General features: G+C 41.4%; 1 protein-coding gene across 10 annotated transcripts in view; it reads right to left on the bottom strand.

The window, feature by feature from the left end:
• QKI (QKI, KH domain containing RNA binding) overlaps positions 1 to 21,278 on the bottom strand; it is a 182,532-nt gene that overhangs the window by 15,169 nt on the left and 146,085 nt on the right. For all 10 annotated transcript variants that reach the window (XR_012318031.1, XM_073671413.1, XM_073671414.1 and 7 more), the window contains one exon: positions 43 to 130. Coding sequence is in view for 9 of the 10 variants with exons in the window: in XM_073671413.1 (XP_073527514.1) it covers positions 43 to 130 (88 nt within the window). In the remaining variant the exon portion in view is untranslated. The remainder of the gene's footprint in view (positions 1 to 42; positions 131 to 21,278) is intronic.

Genomic DNA, 21,278 nt, shown 5'->3' with positions numbered 1-21,278 from the left:
GAAAAAAGCTAAAACAAAGTACAAAATCAAGAAACAGCTTACGTGATTTTAAGTTGGCGTCTCTGTACGTGCCATTCAGGATGGCAAGTTCCATCAACTGCATTTTTTTTAAACTGTCTTCTCCTTCAGCCTGCAAGTTAGGATATAGGAAAAATTATTCAAATTGCATTTCACAACAGGTACATTGATTTTTAAAACACAATTTCATTGATAATACTATCCATTCGTATATTACAGAAAACATACACCATATTGATGTAACAACACTAAGGCACAGAAAAGGATCACACTTAAAGTGGTTTTCCCACTGTTAGTTATACCAAGCGGTGGATGAAAAGGACCTAGCTATGGTCTGACCAACAGGGGCCACAACCACCTGAACAGAATTTACCTGAATGTGACCATGTTGCAGGTCCCATACAAGCCGTATGTAAGTATGGGAATACTAATGTGCACCAATCTCCAGATAATAGGGCATCTCAATATCAGATGTCTATGGATCATAAAATACACCTTTAAATGGGTCAGCTGACATCTCTGTTGGGGTGCACATATTGCCAGTACTACAGTAGGTGCATTCATTAAGACGGATTGGCTTTTTGCACACCAGTCTTCATGGAAAGTGCGTCTCGTTCATTGAGAGGTGCATGCCTCTTTAAAAAAAAATAAATAAAAAATAATTGCTTAAACCTACAACTGGTGCACACCTCCACCAGAAAAGTGACCTCAGCCAGGTGCTGGTGTACCCTTGTGCCATAATTTATGCCACTTTTATGCCGCAAATTCTGACAAATTTGATATGGGGACTTGGCTTTTCTATGTCTCGCTCCAGCCCCACCGGGACTGGTGTAAAAATGACAAAAATCTAAAATTCTTGCTCAACTTTGATTTGCTCTAAAATCTTCCGACACAGAGTTTTATGCCATAAAAACAGCAAAACCCTCCATGAAGGGGTTGTCCAGTCTAAAATGAATAGTCTGCAGTCACTCTGTAACTGCAGACTTTTGAATCCCCCCATTGCAAACACTGTGCGCTGTGAGAATTTGCTGGCTTCTGACACTGGTAATGGCAGTGATGTATGCGATTGGCATACTCCCAGGCAGAAATCATATAGAAATCCAAACAAGTGTATTGGGTGAGGCCGCATCCACTAGCCGGCCATGACCTTACCCAATACACTTGTATGGAGGGGGGCTGCGCCCACTAGATGGTTTCTGCACTGGGGTATGCACATCGCATACATCACACCACTGTTCCTGGCTCAGAAACTAGCGAATCCCTGCAGCGCTTAGTGCGTGCGCTGGGGGGATTCAGAAGTGTGCCGTCACACAGAATGACTGCAGACTATTCATTTTAGGCCGGACAACCCCTTTAATGAATACGGGCCATAGTCTCACAGAGTCTTCGCCACAATCTCTAAGGCCTTATTCAGACATATTAGTGTATTCCCGGGTACAACATGTACCCATTATGGTCTATGGGACAGTTCAGATATTAGTGTTTTTCATGAACCATGTCTCCGTGCAAAATTCACAGAGACATGTTTTTTTTTTTTCCCTGGATGAAGGAGGAAAAGTGCAAATACAACCCTATGTATAGAAAGGACAACACAAGGATGGCATCATTGCAAAGGATAAGAGATGCTTTGCAATTTATTTATCCATGCATAAAAAACATGGACGTCTGAATGAGGCCTTACAGGCACTGGTGCAAGGAGGGTACCGGAGATGGTTTGGGTACCGGAGATGGTTTGGGTACCATCGTTCTATATCCTCCAAATACCCTAGTTAAGCATATGAAACGGGCAACAAAGAGTGCAGCTTTTTATTACCGGATCTTACACTGGATGCGAGGAGACACAGGAGCCATGCTAAATGGGACAGTAGTAAAAGTATGCGACTAAATAGGGTTAATTGTAGGTTCAATTATCCTACAACCTGTATAAAGGCCTTCTTGGGTGTTGTGTGGTTGTTTTGGGAACTGTAGCACCTGCCAACTGCTCCTGCCCACACCAATACCCGCTGGCCATTACAGTGACGCTTTAACTAATGCCTTCATGTTTCTTCGTACATCAATTCAGCCGTGGACACATTTTTTTAGGAATTAACTTTAACAGTGGACTTTCAGCAACTTTTGTCTCACATAACAGAACATGTACTACCGTAATTACCAATAAACACTTATAGTAAAAAATGATCAACTGAGTATATCAGCAAATATAAAGCATGTGTGCGGCATAATGCTCCTTTACAATAAGCTCATCAAGTTCTACATAAAACAATAGTGCACATGTATTTTTAATTAAAAGTACCATAGTTACAGTAAAATAATGTATTCCCAACAACCATGTATACAAATTAGAAGGCTTAAAAGTTGCCATAATAAAATGACATTCATCTCACAGAAGCTACAAGAACATGAAATGGAATATAATTTCTAAAAAGTGCTGTTATTTCCCTTCAGGGAACGTGAAATGGTAAGCAGATGGCTTACTTGGAGTGCACGATTATTCTCCTAAATGCAGTGCAGAGTGCTGTACTATGGCTATAAATCATTTAAGTTAATACAGTGCCTGGACCAGTTGTTCACTTGTGGTTTTTGCTGTGCAGTCGTCTTAACACCCTTTTCATTATTTTAATCAATTGCAGTCAACTCCCAGCAAGTAATGAGATGTACATGAAGTACAGAATGCTTGCCTCAGGATGACAGTATTTACATGACATCCAAAAGTAGCACTGGGGTGGCTTCATTGCATGTAGTCTTACAGGTTACCATTAGCCGGGATGCAGGTTTTTAACCTTTCAAGCACCATTTAAAATGTGGCTAACCACCTCTGTTCAATGTGCAAAACTGGCCACCTAGACATAACTACATCATTAGTGCAAGCAACACATCTGAATATTTTCATGTTCCACGTGAGATGCCCCAGAAAATAGTATCCAAAGTAGACATGTAAATGGCTCATGTCAGAAACCAAAGTGGGCATGTCTATTACCACTACTGTTCATAAACAGGACGGTGACGGCAACAGATACAAGTGCCACGGAGGTCCGCAAGCCAGGACATTAAAGGGGTTGTCCACTACTAGGACAACCCCTTCTCGGTCTGAAGGTTTGCCACCGTGAAAATAAAAACACCTATACTCGCCTCCGATGCTGGCGTCATTGGCCCCACCTTCGGACATATACGTAATCAAGAGGAAGTCAGGGCTGCGGCTGTCCGCTCACTTTCTTTTGATTACTTATACCTCCCAAGGTGGGGACAGGGACGCCAGCACTTATTAGTGGCAGGGCTCATGTGACGAAACAACCTCACGTGAGCCCCGGGAGAGAGAGTGTTGATATTGCTGGAACAGCACCAGTGGATAGGTATTTTCATGGGGGCAACATTCACATAGAGAAGGGGTTTTCCTAGTACTGGACAACATTTTTAATAGTTACAGTTTATGAAATTAGTAAAAAGAAAAAAAAAACAAAAAAACACAAAACCTTGCTATGTGATTACCATACAACTTCCCATTTGAACCTCCTTAATCAACTGCATGGCATACCATTACAACATGGCTACTTAAGGCCCCGTCACACTTAGCAACGCTACAGCGATCCCGACAACGATACGACCTGTCAGGGATCGTTGCTGCGTCGCTATGTGGTCGCTGGTGAGCTGTCAAACAGGCAGGCTCACCAGCGATCAGGGGAGCAGCGACATCGTGGAAAGAATCTTTCCACGATGTCCTGCTCCTGATTACCAGCCTGCTGAAGCAGGAGCAGGCTGGTAACCATGATAAACAGCGGGTTACTAGGGGCACACGCGCACCTAGTAACCCGCTGTTTATCATGGTTACGAGCCTGCTACGGTGAGCGGGAGGTTACCGCTCACCGTAGCAGAGTGGTAACCATGATAAACAGCGGGTTACTAAGTGCGCACGTGCCCCTAGTAACCCCGCTGTTTATCATGGTTACCAGCCTGATCGCTGGTCCCGCTGGTCACACACAGCGATGTGTGCTGACCAGCAGGAGGGCAAAGACCAAAAAATGGTCCAAGACATTCTGCAGCGATCAGCGACCTCACAGCAGGGGCCTGATCGCTGCAAAGTGTCACACATAGCGGCATCGCTGGCGAGGTCGCTGTTGCGTCACCAAAACCTTGACTCAGCAGCGATCTCGCTAGCGATCTCGCTATGTGAGACGGGGGCTTAAAGCTCATGCTTCCTGGCTCATGAAACAGTTGGGGAGTGTGCAAACATTAGGTATTTGGTGCAGAAATTTCTGTTGTAAATACTTAGCCGCATTTTTTGATGATTTTTTTTTCCCTCATTCATTTGAATGGGTGAAAAATGTTGAAAGAATTGACATGCTGCAGATATTAAAGTACTTCATATCTGCAAGGAAAAAAGTAGCACATGCATAAAATTTCAGAAATCTCATTCACGTTGCTGGGACAGTAAAATGCTGCATTTCTTTGCAGCAAAAACGCATATGAACAAGCCCTTAATGGTCTTAACTAAATAAATCCAAGTACCCTGACATTTTCTGTTCCACTCAAACTGGTGCTAACTTTGAGGGTTACTTGTCACTAGAAAAAACAAAAAAGTCAAAACAACATAGAATATTTTTTTGTAAACTTAAGTCATAGAAAGCATCTAGTAGAAAAGAGAAACGGAAAACAGTTGTGCTATCTATCTATATATAGAAAAACAGATGAAGAAAAAAATGTATGTTCCAATGACCCTTGCTAAGGTCAATACTCCATCTTAGGTATTTGCCAGTAATCAGGAAAAGAAATAAACGTCCGGTTCTGCAGCCATTTCTAGGTGACTTAATAAAAGTTCTTATCTAAAATTGCACAGTTCTTTATTAGAGCATCCGAAATTGAGAAACCAAACTGTGGTGGGTATTAGGGGGAGGTGGGAGAATATAAGCATTGGCAGCATTCAATTGCAGGTGGACAAAGATCAATTGTAAAGATAGCCAGAGATTAGGAGTTAAAATACTAATAAAAAGAGGTCAATGCTAAATCAAGCTCATAAAGTGACACAAAGCCTAAGCAGAGTGGTACGTTTCCACATGATACATGTGTAATTATTGCTGATAGAGCTTTACTTTATTGTTTAGGAGGCGGTAGGAAGGATTTGAAAAGTAACCTAGCAACTAAGATAGTGCTCTGAAATATAATAATCCCCTGTCCTATAGACTCCTCAGTGTGGGCTTTTTCATCTGAGGAAATTGCTAGCACTGCCGAGTATACGATCCCGTATGATAGGCTGATGCCATGGAGTGGTCCTTTAATAAGAGTGCTGCTGGTGTTCAGTAATTGGTACTACTCCGTGCACTTAGCTATCAGTTGCAAAGCAGACGCCTGAAGCAACAAAGTAGAAACACACTGAAAAAGCCAGCATTCTAGGACATTCATGCCAAGTTAGAAAAAACTATTCTGTCACTCTCAGTGTTTGCAAGACACATACTTATTAGAAAAGTATTCAAAATGTGTATGGGGTGACCCTGATTGTGTTCAGAGCCGGAGAAACGCTTGAGAAGTTGTGCGCCCACATCAGATATCACTTCTCACCAGAAGATGGTGCCATTTCTTGCAGCAAGCTGTCATTTCACCCTTGGCTAGTACAGAACACAGAAATTTGCTGTGCAGCACTTTGTGTTGTTTACCAAAATGGCAATGTAAAGACACGGAGCCGTACAATACGCTGACCCACTTTAGGCAGCCATCTCCCCCCAGTACTGGCACCTACACGTTGAGAGGGTGCTTTTGTTATGTGACCTGTCCTCTGGCCACCTGACAGCAGATCAAGCAGGCCCCGCTCAGACAATCTATACTAGCTGCAGGCAATCCTGGAGGCTCTGGCTGTTTAAGCAAAGTGAGGATGCACATGGGATGCGGAGGCAATCTGCAGTGGGACACAATACTACCTGGAAGGAACTACCGCAAAGCTCCGTCATTTGTACTAGGAGGAAGCTGCTTTAAGCAAACATCAATAAGGTCACTTAAAGCCGGATTTGCATTGCTTAGTTTAAGCCCAAGCGATTGACTCAAGCCTTTCATCCTCTTAATTCTTCAACATTCCCCTTGTATTCTGTATGTATACTATAAAAAACAGATTAATAAAAAGAAGGAAAAGCTAAGTGGCATCTGTATTGCAATAACCATTAAGACAAATGTTACATGCTGTTATACTACATGGTTTTACAGGGAAAAAAAAAGTGTGTATGTGTTGTGAACACCCCAGCTAGCAATTCAATAAAAACTGTGCTGGTTCCCCTACACGAGCTTGGACAGTAGCTGAAAACTATGCTGCTGACATTGTTCCTTTTAGTGCACACCAGCCAGGCCCAATGGCCCTGAGGGATCTAAAGGCCCACATACTTGTGCACGGCCTTCTCCTCTTCCTCCCGCTGGGCCCCTGAAGGCTGTCATGCATGGCAACAGCTGCAACCTCCAAGCCCTGCCCTGTGAAGCGCATTTCTGACAGAGCATGCTGTGGAATGCTTTTATCCTGCTGACAAAGAGAAATCTTTCCCCCTGCAATTCTGTGCTCCATCCAGATACACCATGGCCCAGGCACATATCCTTTCCACATGAATGTTCCTATTCACTGAGGAGACCCTGCCATTCATAATTGATAAAGTAATGTCCTCGCTGTGCAGAACAGATTCCTAGACATACAGCACTCCAAGAAGGTGACTGGCTTACATGATTAAAGTATCCTGCTTTGAGCAGGGGGTTGGACCAGATGACCCAGGAGGTCCCTTCCAACTCTACCATTCTATGATTCTATGATTCTATGATAAAGTATGTCAGGAGGAATTTATACAGCCAGCCGGGCAGGTGGAGAGATGTGGTCACCAGGTATTTCATGGCACAAGTGTGTGACTTTGACCGCCAGACTATTAGTTTCATTGGGGTTTTCCTTACAACTGGAGATGCAAAATGGCTAAAGTAGCAGAATGTATATTGTGACCACCACTAGTAATGCAATCACAAAGCACTACAGAGCCCCTCCATCATTTCCTCATCCTGCTTACTTGGCTACAAGTGAATCTTTTCATTTTCAGAATCCCACGCTTCATGCTGTGCTCAACTCCAGACTCCATACGGGACAAGAAAACAGGATGTGACCTGCAAGAAGACCACTCGCCCATCCAGAAACACGCTATAGAATGGTATTTCTATCCACAAGCTAACCAAATATGTATAGAATGACCTCCAAGAGATCTCCAGCAAACGTCCAAAGGCAGAATGCTAGACATAACTTGATCTCAACGGTCAAAAGAAACTATGTGGAATGTGCCCTGTAGAGTGATATAGAAGCACTAAAAACAGGTCACCACTTGGTTACAACAGCCTAGAGGATCAATACTACACAACATGCCTAGAGTGGTGTGCAGGGGTGTGAAAGGGTCCCCCCATACCCAGGAGGTGGCCCACCTTCTGGGAGTAATAACATCTTCCCTATAGTTATACATAAAGGAGGTGTCTTGCTCCTATATTAACCAGTGCTTAGCATTTACAGAGGATTTATGTGAGATCATGTCCTGACCAAGCCTCTGAAACAGGAAACGGTCTCATTCCTGTGACTGCATCACATGAGCATCCAGAAGATTGCAGCAAAAGGTTATTTCAAAGTTAGGAGAAGAAACTACAAGAAGAGAATTTGTTAAATTGTTCATGAAGTTCTAAAACATATTGATTGGCTGTGCTACACAAAGTGACTATGAGAATGGTTAACATTAAGATTGCATAATGAAAATCACTTTTTTTCCTACCAATCCTAAGAATGAAGGGTTCACTGTTGGTTTTCTGCTGCGGTCCCTTACTTTTTTCCTGCGTGGCATTGCTCCCAACCACCCGCTATGCAAGGACATGTGGAAAATGTCCCTTTCAATGTGTGTATAAAATGCAGAGACTATATAGCCACAGTGCTGGAAAGATCTCAAACCCTTCAGAGTGTTCCTATTTATGCAGAAAGGTGACCTAAATGATCCAATATCGCATCTGTGAGCGGCAAAAGTATGTGACCCTTTAGGATTAGTAGTAATTTGAATAAAATTAGTCTGGTGTTTTCAATCACTATGACGACAAATGGGTGTGAATGGGAGAGCACTTGCAGACATGTGAGATGATTATGCTCAACAAAAAATTACAGTCAAATATTTTTGACTCACTTTTTTATTTGGTTTTCTATCTACTTTTAGGACTTCTGTGGAAATCTGATTTATTTTTAATGACAAAATCCTACAGAACTATGGAAAATTCACAAACTCTCAAGCCTCACTGTACATGACGTAAGCTGATCATAGACATTACATATCTGTTTGGTGAATAAACAGCAGATAAATACCATCACCACTCAGAGGAGAATTACATACATGGATGGGGCAAGCCAATCAGTCAGGCAAAATTGCTTTAAAAAGGTTTATAAACAACCTGCTAGATGTACACATGTATGAAAAGTATGGCGGACCCCACATTATCCCCTGAAATAAGCAGTAATCTATTTGATGGTCTGCCTGAATGAATATTTTAATAAAAAAAAACTGACCTCAAGAAAGAATTCGTTTTATTTGCCCCTTTTTAGGTATCATGCAACAGACTCATGAAGGTAGTACCTCACCGGTTGCAGACTTCTCCCGGTTTAAGTGGCGCTCTGGAACCACATGACCGCATCTGTAACCTCCCAGATCACTGTGTGGATTGAGCGTCTTACTTTCTCAGTGCAAATCTATGAGACTCCGCACAAGATTCTCTACCCTCATTCTGAGTCTCAGGGTATGTTCCCACGATGCGTACCAGCCTGAAGCCCAGACACTGCGGAAGAGCCGCCAGCAGCTTCCGCTTATCTATGCAAATGGGAGGCACCATTTTTTTTTTCACCTGCGGACTTTCCTCAGAGTCTATGGGGAAAGGCTGCATGCGGACCCGCAAGAGAAATGGACATGCTGCGGTCTGGAGAGTCGTGCCGCATGTCAGTTTCCGCTGGTTCTCCGCCGTTGCACAGAGGCATAGTAGACATGGGATTTCTACAAATTCCATCCACTATGCTGTAACAGCAGGCCGCTGCGGGTTTGACGCTGCATAAACATGCAGCGTCAAACCCGCAGGAGCTCCGGATCGTGTGCACACACCCTCAGACTTCCATTGAAAAAATTCAAAAACTGAATTTCGTTCCAAACAACCACCACTGTGTGATTCAGCAGGTCACAAATGCAGTCACGGACCTGAAACTGTGAGGAGACTGTGGCCGGTAAGTAACTAGCTTCATGACACTTACACACATGATCTCTAACAAAGGGGAAAAAAATAATCACTGGAGTGGTGCTTTAAATAGGTTGTCCACTACTTTATCACTGATGACCTATCCTTAGCATATGTTATGAATGTGTGATCGGTCGAGGTGTGATCGGTCGAGGTGTGATCGGTCGAGGTGTGATCGGTCGAGGTGTGATCGGTCGAGGTGTGATCGGTCGAGGTGTGATCCCTGGCACCCCCACTAATCAGCTGTTCTGTGTCATTGGCTGGAAACGCTTGGTTGCAGAGCTGTTTCGTCTTCCGATAGTGGCCGCGGAGAGGTACGGCACATCGGCTTCCTATTGATCTGAATAGGAGGTGGATGTGCAGTATCCAACCACGGCCACTATCGGAAGATGGAACAGCACCACAATTCATCATTTCCAGCCGATGACACCTAAAACAGCTGATCGGCGGGAGTGCTGGGGATCGGACCCAGACAGATCACACATTGATAACCTATCCTAAGGATAGGTCATCAATGATAAAGTAGTGGACAAGCTCTTTAAGTCTGGCAGGCAACATATCTAATGCATACAATGTTCACAGACATATATTATTTATATTCTTAGCTAAACTATCAATGTAAAGCCTAAAAAGCAGGATAAAATCCCAGCTGACAGCCATTTCAGAGTTTTGAAAACCAAAAGCAGAAAAATAAACTGAAAGAAATTGCAGCGCATGGCTCAGTTATTTCTCAATTTCCTTTCCGAATGCCTTGCCGTGCTATTCCTTTCCTAGGTGGACTGGCAAAGATAAATTAGCATCATTATTTCTCAGGCGCAACATAGCCTGCTTATCTTCTTCAATGTACAGGCACGGGTTCAAATGATATGCAAAGATGACTCCGCTATTTCTCTTGACAAATTTGTGGGTCATAATGTTAAAGATACACCGGGGAAACATCTTGGCATTATCTTTTTACATTGCCCATCACCCTATCTGACATGATCCCATTTAATCACGATACTCTTCTTCTAGTAGTGGGTTTTAGATGCAGGTGTTTGCTTTGCTTCTGTCTGGCGGAAACCTAGGCAAGGGGAAAATGTCCAACTGAGCAGTGTTAATGAAATAAAGTAGAATTAATAAGAAAATGAACACTCCTCAACCAACAGGAACAGGAAAGTTCACTGCAGGACCGGAATAAAGTCTCTGTGGTATAAGAACACCTACTCTTTCTTAGACTCCAGTAAGGAAATATTGCTTTCCTTGGAATCTGCTGATCAACATGCAAGTGTCTACCATAGAATACAATGAATCTGACTGCGTAGAGAATTAGGCGCTGGATTTTGATGCAAGTCTGAGCTTGTCTATTCCAGTGCAGTCTGTGGCTTCGGTACATTCTGTAGCTTCTGGCTGTGTTGCTGTTCCAGCATTGACTGCTGCAGATTGAGCTTCCAAACATGGCTTCACCACTTGGCATTAAAATATATCGAGTTTCTAAATAGTAAACATGAGGGATGAAAACTCATTTTGATTTTATCTGGCTGCAAATAGTTTGCTTTTATTTTCTCTTGGGTTTTTTTGGTGTGAAATATTGTGTGGACCAAATGACACATTACATATTCAAAACAAGTCATTTTTTACGTTTTCACACATTCTAGATTGCTCCTATTAAACACTCATTTTACATCTGTAGAATCAATCCTCCAAAACTGACTTTACGTGCAATACATTTACACAAATGTGGCCGGAGACCAGTCAGAATGTAACTGTTTAGGCTAGCCAGTTTTACAGCCAGCTCAGACCTACATTCATTCTTCAAAGACTGGAATGAATTGAAAGAGCCCTCTATGGGGACAAATGTGTCAATCACATGACCTATTTAGAAGCCGGAGCCACGGCGTTGCCTGGGAGAAAGCTCTACTGTTTGCTGTGCTTCTCTAGGCCCCTTCTCTCCAGCCAGCGGTTAGCTTTCACAGCACTGAGAAGTACTTTAGTGTGGAGCATGGCGCTGCTCGGCTCAGACAGCAAACAAAAAGCCTTTGACTAAGAGGTCTCGGAAAGAGACTGCAGAACATGTGACCGGCTACCTAAAACTCTGCAAATAATCTACTCCGGCATCAACCTTACAGCTATGGAATCGAATATGCTTGTACAAAGAGGGCATGTCACACATTGAAAGGCCATTTACCAATTTGCTATAAAAGAACTCATCGCAATTAGCCTTCTAATAAGAAAGCCTAAAACAAACTTCCCAAGTGTCTAGTGCCCATCGACTTTTTCTAGCCACAGGAAAGCAGTTAACTTGCAGATCCTCATTTGAAAACGCTGCAAAAACGCTGAAAGAATTGACACGCTGCAGATATGAAGTTGCCTCAAATCTGCAAGGAAAGAATAAGCAACATGTGCACAAGACTTAAGAAATCTCATTCTTTTTTTCGCAGCAAAAACGTGGAGAAAAAGCAGAATGCGTAAACAAGCCTAATGGTAGACCTGTACGTGGACCACAATGCCTGGACTGACAGTGGATTTCCTGATCCAAACTTACAACCTCATAGGCATATGCAACGCCGAGATCACATCAGGAGACCCAGGTTCAGTCTGCTCATTGAGGTCCGTATGTAGACCTTGAAATACAGCCTTCAGGACCAGGCCTTAGGCAGTGCTGTAATCAGTGACTACAGTTTAGCTGCAGTGTGTACAGGTGTCAGCGGTAGCCTGAGACACACCTTCTGTCTCATCACTGGTTCTGACTGTTTCTCCTATGCACCTCTGCCTCCTCCCATTGGCTCCTGTGTAGAATACACCTATTTCACCAGACTAACAGTAAATGCGTGGAGAGCTGATGATATAATGTATAGATTACCAGCCCACTATAAGAAATTGATAAGAATCAAAAATTATGCATGTAGACACTGAGCCCAAAAAAACCAAAACCTTGGGATGTTCCTGGCACAAAACCTCAATTTAAATCAGGTAACCTTATATTTAACTAAATGTGTGTCCTTTCATTGTAACCAGTCACCTGGTTTTCCCTATGTGAACTGGATTCACCACCTTTTTGCCATCCTTCAGAGATTCCTGCAACATTTTCCCAAGAGCAGAGCTTACATTGCGCACCTAGGAAAATACCTTATAATAGTCTCAGAGTGGTCCGATGGGTGTTCTTAAGCTCTATTCCGTGCGCTGTCTCCTGCGTAGAATGACTTCTTCACACAGCTTGCTCAGGTCTTGTTGCCTACTGCGCAGGCGTGCGAGTTTACATACTGTGTGTTTGATATAGAAGACATCACCCATAGCAATAAAGGCAGGAGAGACAGTGATTGCCCATACCGAGGAGGCTCCAAGCAAAACCAAGACATGTACCGTCCACTCAAGGCCCATTGACCTATGGCGTGGGACAAAACGCATATCCCTAGATATGTGGAGCTCCGGAGAAGGAAGGTCTTCAGTGCTATTAGGGGAGACTGAAAGGAGGTGGATACAGTTCACATAAGGAAAACATGGGGACAGGTTCCCTTTAAAAGATTTCCACATACAATAGAACATACTAAAAGTCAACATAAATAGTATGAACAAAAAAACAGGTGGAAGCAAGCAGAAAACAGGACATTGATATTAAAGAATGGATTTAAACAGAGCACTTTTAAGCAGCAAGGGTATATGCACTGAGGTCATTGGAGATAATCATTGCCACTTAAAATGTGTGAACAGATATGCGGTTTGAAAGATTAGTGCTTAGGGGGCAAGCTAAATTCTGAACGTGTCTATTTGGAAATATGACATTTTAAGTCAACATTGAAAAGCAATTAAGTACTGATAATGTATCAAAGGAAGTCAAGCCCTAACCACAGAGGTATGCAATTACTTCTAAACAATATATTCTTGCATTATATTATTATCCTCACCTCCTTCCTATTACACACCACTTCCATAGTAGGGAACTAATGAAATCAGAAAGCCATGACAAGGATAATGTCCTAAGAATATTACCTTAAATAAGGTGAACCATACCCAGTTATTGGACTGAGCTATTGGACAGTACCATTATTCTGATCATAGCAGCCTTGACCTGCAGTGATGACATCCTTCCTGTACATGCGCAAAATACCTCTGCAACCAATCAGTGGCCTCAGCAATTTATTGTCATGCATGCAGGCATCCCTGCTAAGGCTTCACAAGTGGTGGTATGTGGTCATCGCAGGAGAAGTAAAAATGGCTTACATGGCAAGTATTAATAGGTTGTTTTATTCCATTGAAGACAAATATAAAACACATTTGCCTTAAAACAGAAACAAAGGGTTGTCCTGCCTTCAGCTAGATACAATCCAGGCATTAAGGGGACGGTACGGATTACGGCATCTTAAAATATATATGGCACAGCCTATGTCCATCTCTATGAACGTTTGTTTTCCAGGAGACATTAGACCATGTAGTACCCTCACTGGCAAGAGTGGCTGTAGCTAAAAAACTAAGCTTACATGACAAATTCCAAATTGTTACAGCGGTCCAATAGGGTTTCTCCAAGATTGTAGCACAGATGTACAGAGGTAATAAAGGAAACTTAAGCCCTGATTCAAAGCTTTTATGCTAGAAAGTCTTGTGAATGTTGTGACTCTTTGCATTCTCCGTCATTTTCGACCAGCTCAGACAAAGTGGGCAGAGCTAGGGCTGGATGGGGAGTGACTAGTGGCAGTGTTTGCTGCGTCCCCAATCTTTCCCGGCAGGGGCCGGAGTAGGATTTGGGGCGAGGTGCACAGAGGTACACCACTCGTGTAATGCTCCTTATTCATGAAGAGGCATATGCCTGACTCCAGCACACCTTCTGCCGACCTTGATGAGTTGGGCCTTAATACTTTTTGGCATAAGTAGAAAAACTTCAAGATTAATCCAGTACCTCAAAAGTACTTTAAAGTTGTGTTAGTAACTATGTATATTACTTTTGTATTTTAACATAGCTTCATTTTTCATTAGTGTATTTTGAGCTATTGTTTTTACCAGGGTTGCGGCTCCTGTAGGTGACGGTTCAGTTTGAAGCACAAGGAGGAATGTAGCTTACAATACTGTAAGTAATATGTCATACACAGCAGACTAATTCTACAAGGCAAAGTATGCTTAAAACAGTGTTTAGATCTCAGTAGAAAATGATACCACTTTTCTAAGGCCGACAGGAAATTTGTCATTTGGGCAAAAAAAAAAACAACTTCGTCAAGTGGACTGAGAATAAGGAATCTCACTTCCTCTTTGAGCTGTGGGAAATGCATCAACTCTGTAAACACGTCCTGACCAAAGATCTGAATGCTAAGCCAGTTATCAGATGGTTTTACACACTAAAATAATATGTTTGCTTAACTCTAACACACAGCACCATCCATAAGAGATGGAAATTAAACTCTTATTGAGATCAAACAGATCAATTTGCATTCTAGAATTTCACATATTTTCTAATTTATTGTTCCTCCTGCAGCTTCTATCATCAGAGACACCTGCTAGGAAGTGAATGGCTTTTAAGCTGAAGATAAGATAGGACATTACAGGAGACTACTACTATGGGCAGCTTCTTGTGGCTTCAGTCGTTGGGTTTTGTCCACCCCTTCCATTACAGCTGGCCGCTTACCACTGAGCTTTATCACATTTTAATGGAATCTTTTCCACCGGCTGTTCCTACAGGCTCCAACCTCTCAGAAATTGTGAACGACACTGAAAAGAAGCTGGGGAACAGAATGCAGCATTTCAAAAAGAAAAGGAAGACAAAAAAAAAAACACAAAACTCAAAATGCTTCAATGGAAAACAAAAAAACAAACTTAAATGTAAAATCTACTACTAAATATTAAACCTTCAAATATAATCAAGAACATTGAGTGAATGTTGCCTATTTTTCCCTTAAAATCAAGTGAGAAAGTGTTATGCAAGTTTCAGTGCAACTCTAGATAACCATATCTGTATCTCTTTATATACATATCACTGTTCATAGACATTTCCATCATACCTACTAATCCATCCTCCAGTATACATCCTTTATGGAAAATTATCAGAGTAGAGAAGCTCAATAAATCCTTGCCATGAAGAAATACAAAAAAAAAGTCAAGTGGTTAAAAAAGGTTTTCAGGGCACAACCCCCTTTCCTCAGCCCCTCTCCCTACCTAAAAAAAAAAAAAAAAAATCACAAAAAAACAAGACAAAAAAACCCATCCAGTTGTCTCTGCATTAACTCCTCAAACCCCCAGTTAGCTTTATTTTCTATTCTATTTAACCCCTTCTGCAGCCATACTTGTAGTTTGTTATTGTTTATATCCTGGACTTCTTGTCTACTCTTCCTCTATGCCTCTAGACTACAGTGGTTTGTGAAACTATTCACCCCCTCGGCTTTTTACCTATTTTGTTACATTACAACCGGTGTTTAAATATTTTTGTTATCCGATTAGTGTGTGATGCATCAGCACTAAACAGTCCAAGTTGGAGAAATGAAGTGAGAAAAATATAGGCATAGATCAAATTTATAGGATCCAATAGCTAAAAATTGGCATGTGCATATGTATTCACCACTTTTGCGATGAAGGCCCTAAAAATTTCTGGTGCAAGCAGTTCCCTTCATAAGTCACATGCTTAGTGAAATGAAATCCACTTGTGAGCAATCCAAGTGTCACATGGTCTGTCAGAATATACACACCTTTTCTGAAAGGCCACAGAGGCTGCAACACCATTAAGAGGCACCACTAACCAAACAACACCATGAAGACCAAAGAGATCTCCAAACAAGTCAGGGACAAAGTTGTTGAGAAGTACAAGTCAGGGTTGGGTTATAAAAATTTTTTTTTTTTTAAAAATATCTCAATCTTTGATAATCCCCCAGAGCACAATCAAATCGAAAGAACACGGTACCACAACAAACCTGCAAAAGAGAGCTGCCACCAAAACTCTCAGCCTGGACAAGGAGGGCGTTAATCAGAAAAGGAGAACAGAGACCAAAGGTAACCATGAAGGAGCTGCAGAGTTTCCAAGCAGAGACGGGAGTATCTGTCCATTCGACCACAATACACTCCATAAAAGGTGGCGTTTATGGAATATTGGGCAGAAAAAAGCCTTTACTTACATACAAAAACTGGAAAGTTTGTTTTGAGTTTGCAAAGAGACAAGTGGGAGACTCCCCAAATACATGGGAGGTACTGTAGTCAGAGGAGACAAAAATTTAACTTTTTGGCTACCAAGGTAAACACCATGTCTGGCGCCAAATAAAAACAGCTCATCACCCCAAGAACACAATCCCCACAGTAAAACATGGTGGTAGCAGCATCATGCTGTGGGGATGTTTTGAGCCAGCAGGGACAGGGAAAATGGTTCGAGTCAAGGGGAAGATGGATGGTGTGAAATACAGGGATATTTTTGACCAAAACCTGTTTCAGTCTGTCAGTGATTTGAGACTGGGACAGAGTTTCACCTTCCAACAAGACAATGACTCAAAGCATACTGCTAAAGCAACATGTGAGTGGTTTAAGGGGAAACATGTAAATATTTTGGAGTGGCCTAGTCATTTTTTCTTCTAGCACTTACTAACACATACCAATTTAATCTCTGAGAGCAGATGCAGTCGATTGTAGGTTTCTCTATACTTCTGTGCTGATGTATTTGGCTCTAAGAGTCCCGCTTGCACGGTAAATACATATTGGAAAAATCCAACCTATATTGTCTGGGGAATCTTTAATAGAAATCAGATAGAATTGTGGATTTCTGGCAAGGATTTGCAGTTTTAATTGCTGACAGTCCACATGCATATTGTATATGTGTCTATATGTGCATATGTAGAAGAGCTGTGTGTGTCTAAATGGCATATGTAGCAGAGCTGTGTGTGTATAATACTGCAAAGAAACACTAACAATAGACACATTACCTCACTGTTCAAAATATTTTAAAATTAGTGAAAATGACCCATCCACTTTACACCGTCAGGGAAGTTTTAATTAACAGAATTTTTTTTCCCTATATTCTGCTGTCTAAACCTGGGAGGATTGTCATGGTAAAGTGCGTCCTTTAGTTTGAAAAATACGGTACAACCTTTGAGGCTTCAGCTTTGATTCCCTGCCTAGATGGTAGAGATGTTGTAACCTTAGTACTTTAATGTGAAGTGATCGTGTGTACTAATCACTGCTGACCACATGGATGTGATGCCTATAGTGGCGCAAGATCCTGTCGAGGTATACGGTTAAGAGGTCACTTTGACAGGTCACAAAGCAGCATCTCAAGAATTTCATGTACTTTACATAAAAGTAGTCATTGAATTGAATAGATTTATAATCAAAGTCACGATAACATCAGAAAAAGCCATTACATCCCTAGATTAAGGTTTCATCTGTGAACATCAGCTGGTTTTAGGATATTGGGGAAACACGATGATAGCCGTGTAGAAAGCATCGGAGTATTGTGGCTGATAGCTACATCAAACTCCTTGAAAACAAGTGAAGGTTAAACAAGCATAAGTGATGTTCATCACTTTAGGCATTTGTGAAAGCACAGAGTCCATTTTCTCACATTTCATCAGCATCTGAGCCGACAAAAGAGTCAACAGGTCAGTGCTTCGACTCCTCAGGAACCTACGTATGTTTCAATTGACATGGCATTACTGGCTGACCTAACAGAACCCAAGTCCGGAAGTACCCAACCTTTTGGATTCTTGTTTTATTCAAAGTTATCCTCGGCACGTTGTGAGCCTAAAATACTGCTCTCTCGAGCAGAACGCTGAACATTGCATACACACGAGTTAAGAATCAATACCAGCATAATGTATACTAATACAATACAAGTCACTGATGTTTAGCAGGACTACTCAAAAACAGATCTAATCTACCAAAAGGGTATTCAATCTGTGCTTGGAACGATGCACTTGTTATTTCATTTTCTTTTACTCTGGAGAGTTCATGCAAACTGTCTGATGAAATGTGCTTACTGTACTGTATTTAGCCTTAATAAGCTGATCGCCAGTGAGGGGCATGGATGAACTCCTCCTCATTAGGAACGTAAGCAGCTTCCTGGATGCTCCGTCTATGCCATACGAAGAGGGAATCTTACCTTTCAAACCAGTAATTTATGGGTTTATTTAAAAACTCACCAAACTGCTATCAAGAAACACCTCTTAGGTTGGAAAATTCCCTTGGTAACTCATTTAGTGTGGCAGACAGGCAGGTCTAAACCAAGGCTTTTATCCTACGGCTAAACGTCATAATGACAATTCTGCTCTGACAGTCAGGAGAGATTGCTAATTACTGTACTCTTAGTCCCCAGACAGATTGGTCCTTCAGATTAAAATGTGCATGAAGGAAAACAGAGGCAACACCTTCCTGCACAAAAAACTCCTACATTCTTATGTGGCTGCTCATGTCGAACTCTTCATTAATGCAGATAATTAAGAAATCCGCAAATTGTGAAGAAAAATCATCCAGTCTTTGTACATAATTTAGAGGAAAGGCTTAGAAGTCAGATTTCAAATTTGTAAATTGTTAAAAAAAAATTAAAAAAAAAAAATGTAAAAAAGTTAATCTGGAAACCATACAAGCAATATGCTCAAACCATTAATTTACCCTGCCAGCCAAACTGAAGGATACAAGGTCAAGCTCTCACAGAATATTAGTTATAAGAATAGCATGTCTCAACTATGATGATTGCCGTGTACAATGGCAGACCTAGTATATAACAAGTCACCTGCTATATAGATACATTTAAAAAAAAACTATTTAAAAATAAAAAACATTTTAAATTAAATCCATTACTTTGAAATGTGAAAGCGAATTGTGAAAAGACGACCTGAACTCTTACATACATACATTTATATACATAGATATCACACACATACAGTACAGACCAAAAGTTTGGACACACCTTCTCATTTAAAGATTTTTCTCTATTTTCATGACTATGAAAATTGTACATTCACACTGAAGGCATCAAAACTATGAATTAACACACGTGGGATTATATACTTAACAAAAAAGTGTGAAACAACTGAAAATATGTCTTATATTCTAGGTTCTTCAAAGTAGCCACCTTTTGCTTTGATGACTGCTTTGCACATTCTGGGCATTCTCTTGATGAGATTCAAGAGGTAGTCACCGGAAATGGTTTTCACTTCACAGGTGTGCCCTGTCAGGTTTAATAAGTGGGATTTCTTGCCTTATAATTGGGGTTGGGACCATCTGTTGTGTTGTGCAGAAGACTGGTGGATACACAGCTGATAGTTCTACTGAATAGACTGTTAGAATTTGTATTATGGCAAGAAAAAAGCAGCTAAGTAAAGAAAAACGAGTGGCCATCATTACTTTAAGAAATGAAGGTCAGTCAGTCTGAAAAATTGGGCAAACTTTGAAAGTGTCCCCAAGTGCAGTTGCAAAAACCATCAAGTGCTACAAAGAAACTTGCTTACATGAGAACCGCGCCAGGAAAGGAAGACCAAGAGTCACCTCTGCTTCTGAGGATAAGTTTATCCGAGTCACCAGCCTCAGAAATCGCAGGTTAACAGCAGCTCAGATTAGAGACCAGGTCAATGCCACACAGAGTTCTAGCAGCAGACACATCTCTACAACAACTGTTAAGAGAAGACTTTGTGCAGCAGGCCTTCATGGTAAAATAGCTGCTAGGAAACCACTGCTAAGGACAGGCAACAAGCAGAAGAAACTTCTTTGGGCTAAAGAACACAAGGAATGGACATTAGACCAGTGGAAATCTGTGCTTAAGTCTGATGAGTCCAAATTTGAGATCTTTGGTTCCAACCGCCGTGTCTTTGTGCGACGCAGAAAAAGTGAACGGATGGACTCTACATGCCTGGTTTCCACCGTGAAGCATGGAGGAGGAGGTGTGATGGTGTGGGGGTGCTTTGCTGGTGACACTCTTGGGGATTTATTCAAAATTGAAGGCATACTGAAGCAGCATGGCTACCACAGCATCTTGCAGCGGCATGTTATTCCATCCGGTTTGCGTTTAGTTGGACCATCATTTATTTTTCAACAGGACAATGACACCAAACACACCTCCAGGCTGTGTAAGGGCTATTTGATCAAGAAGGAGAGTGATGGGGTGCTACGCCAGATGACCTGGCCTCCACAGTCACCTGACCTGAACCCAATCGAGAGGGTTTGGGGTGAGCTGGACCGCAGAGTGAAGGCAAAAGGGCCAACAAGTGCTAAGCATCTCTGGGAACTCCTTCAAGATTGTTGGAAGACCATTTCCGGTGACTACCTCTTGAATCTCATCAAGAGAATGCCAAGAGTGTGCAAAGCAGTCATCAAAGCAAAAGGTGGCTACTTTGAAGAACCTAGAATATAAGAAATATTTGCAGTTGTTTCACACTTTTTTGTTAAGTATATAATTCCACATGTGTTAATTCATAGTTTTGATACCTTCAGTGTGAATGTACAATTTTCATAGTTATGAAAATACAGAAAAATCTTTAAATGAGAAGGTGTGTCCAAACTTTTGGTCTGTACTGTACATACACACATGCATACATATGGTTTTCTTTAATGGTATGCTGCAGACTCTCAAAGTAGCAGATTATATAATACATTATACATATGTAATTTTTTTTTTACTGAATATGCCATTTTTGGGGGTTATCACATCATAATGCTATGTTCACATGCAGTGTTTTTTTTTTTTTTTTATCTCTGCAGCCAAACTGGCACTTTTGGCACACTGCATTCAGAACCCAGTTTTTGTTGTGTTTTTGATGTTTTTTTAATGTATTTTTGCTTAGGATTTATTTACATGTACCATTACTTTTTACGGTACTTACTGCAGGGCATTTTGTCACTTTGGTCATTTAACAGAAAAAATCTAGGATAAAAACAGTGTTAATGTACACGTACAATGTGTTCTGGCTAATTTCTTTGGTTATACATGTGTATTTTTGCTTAGGATTTATTTACATGTACCATTACTTTTTACGGTACTTACTGCAGGGCATTTGGTCACTTTGGTCATTTAACAGAAAAAATCTAGGATAAAAACAGTGTTAATGTACACGTACAATGTGTTCTGGCTAATTTCT

This window comes from Phyllobates terribilis, unplaced genomic scaffold (assembly GCF_046119375.1).
Source record: "Phyllobates terribilis strain yellow unplaced genomic scaffold, ASM4611937v1 Scaffold_3__8_contigs__length_932513732, whole genome shotgun sequence".
Classification (NCBI taxonomy): Eukaryota; Metazoa; Chordata; class Amphibia; order Anura; family Dendrobatidae; genus Phyllobates; species Phyllobates terribilis.
The sequence above is the reverse complement of the archived record's forward strand: the minus strand, read 5'-3'. Positions and strand labels throughout refer to the sequence as shown.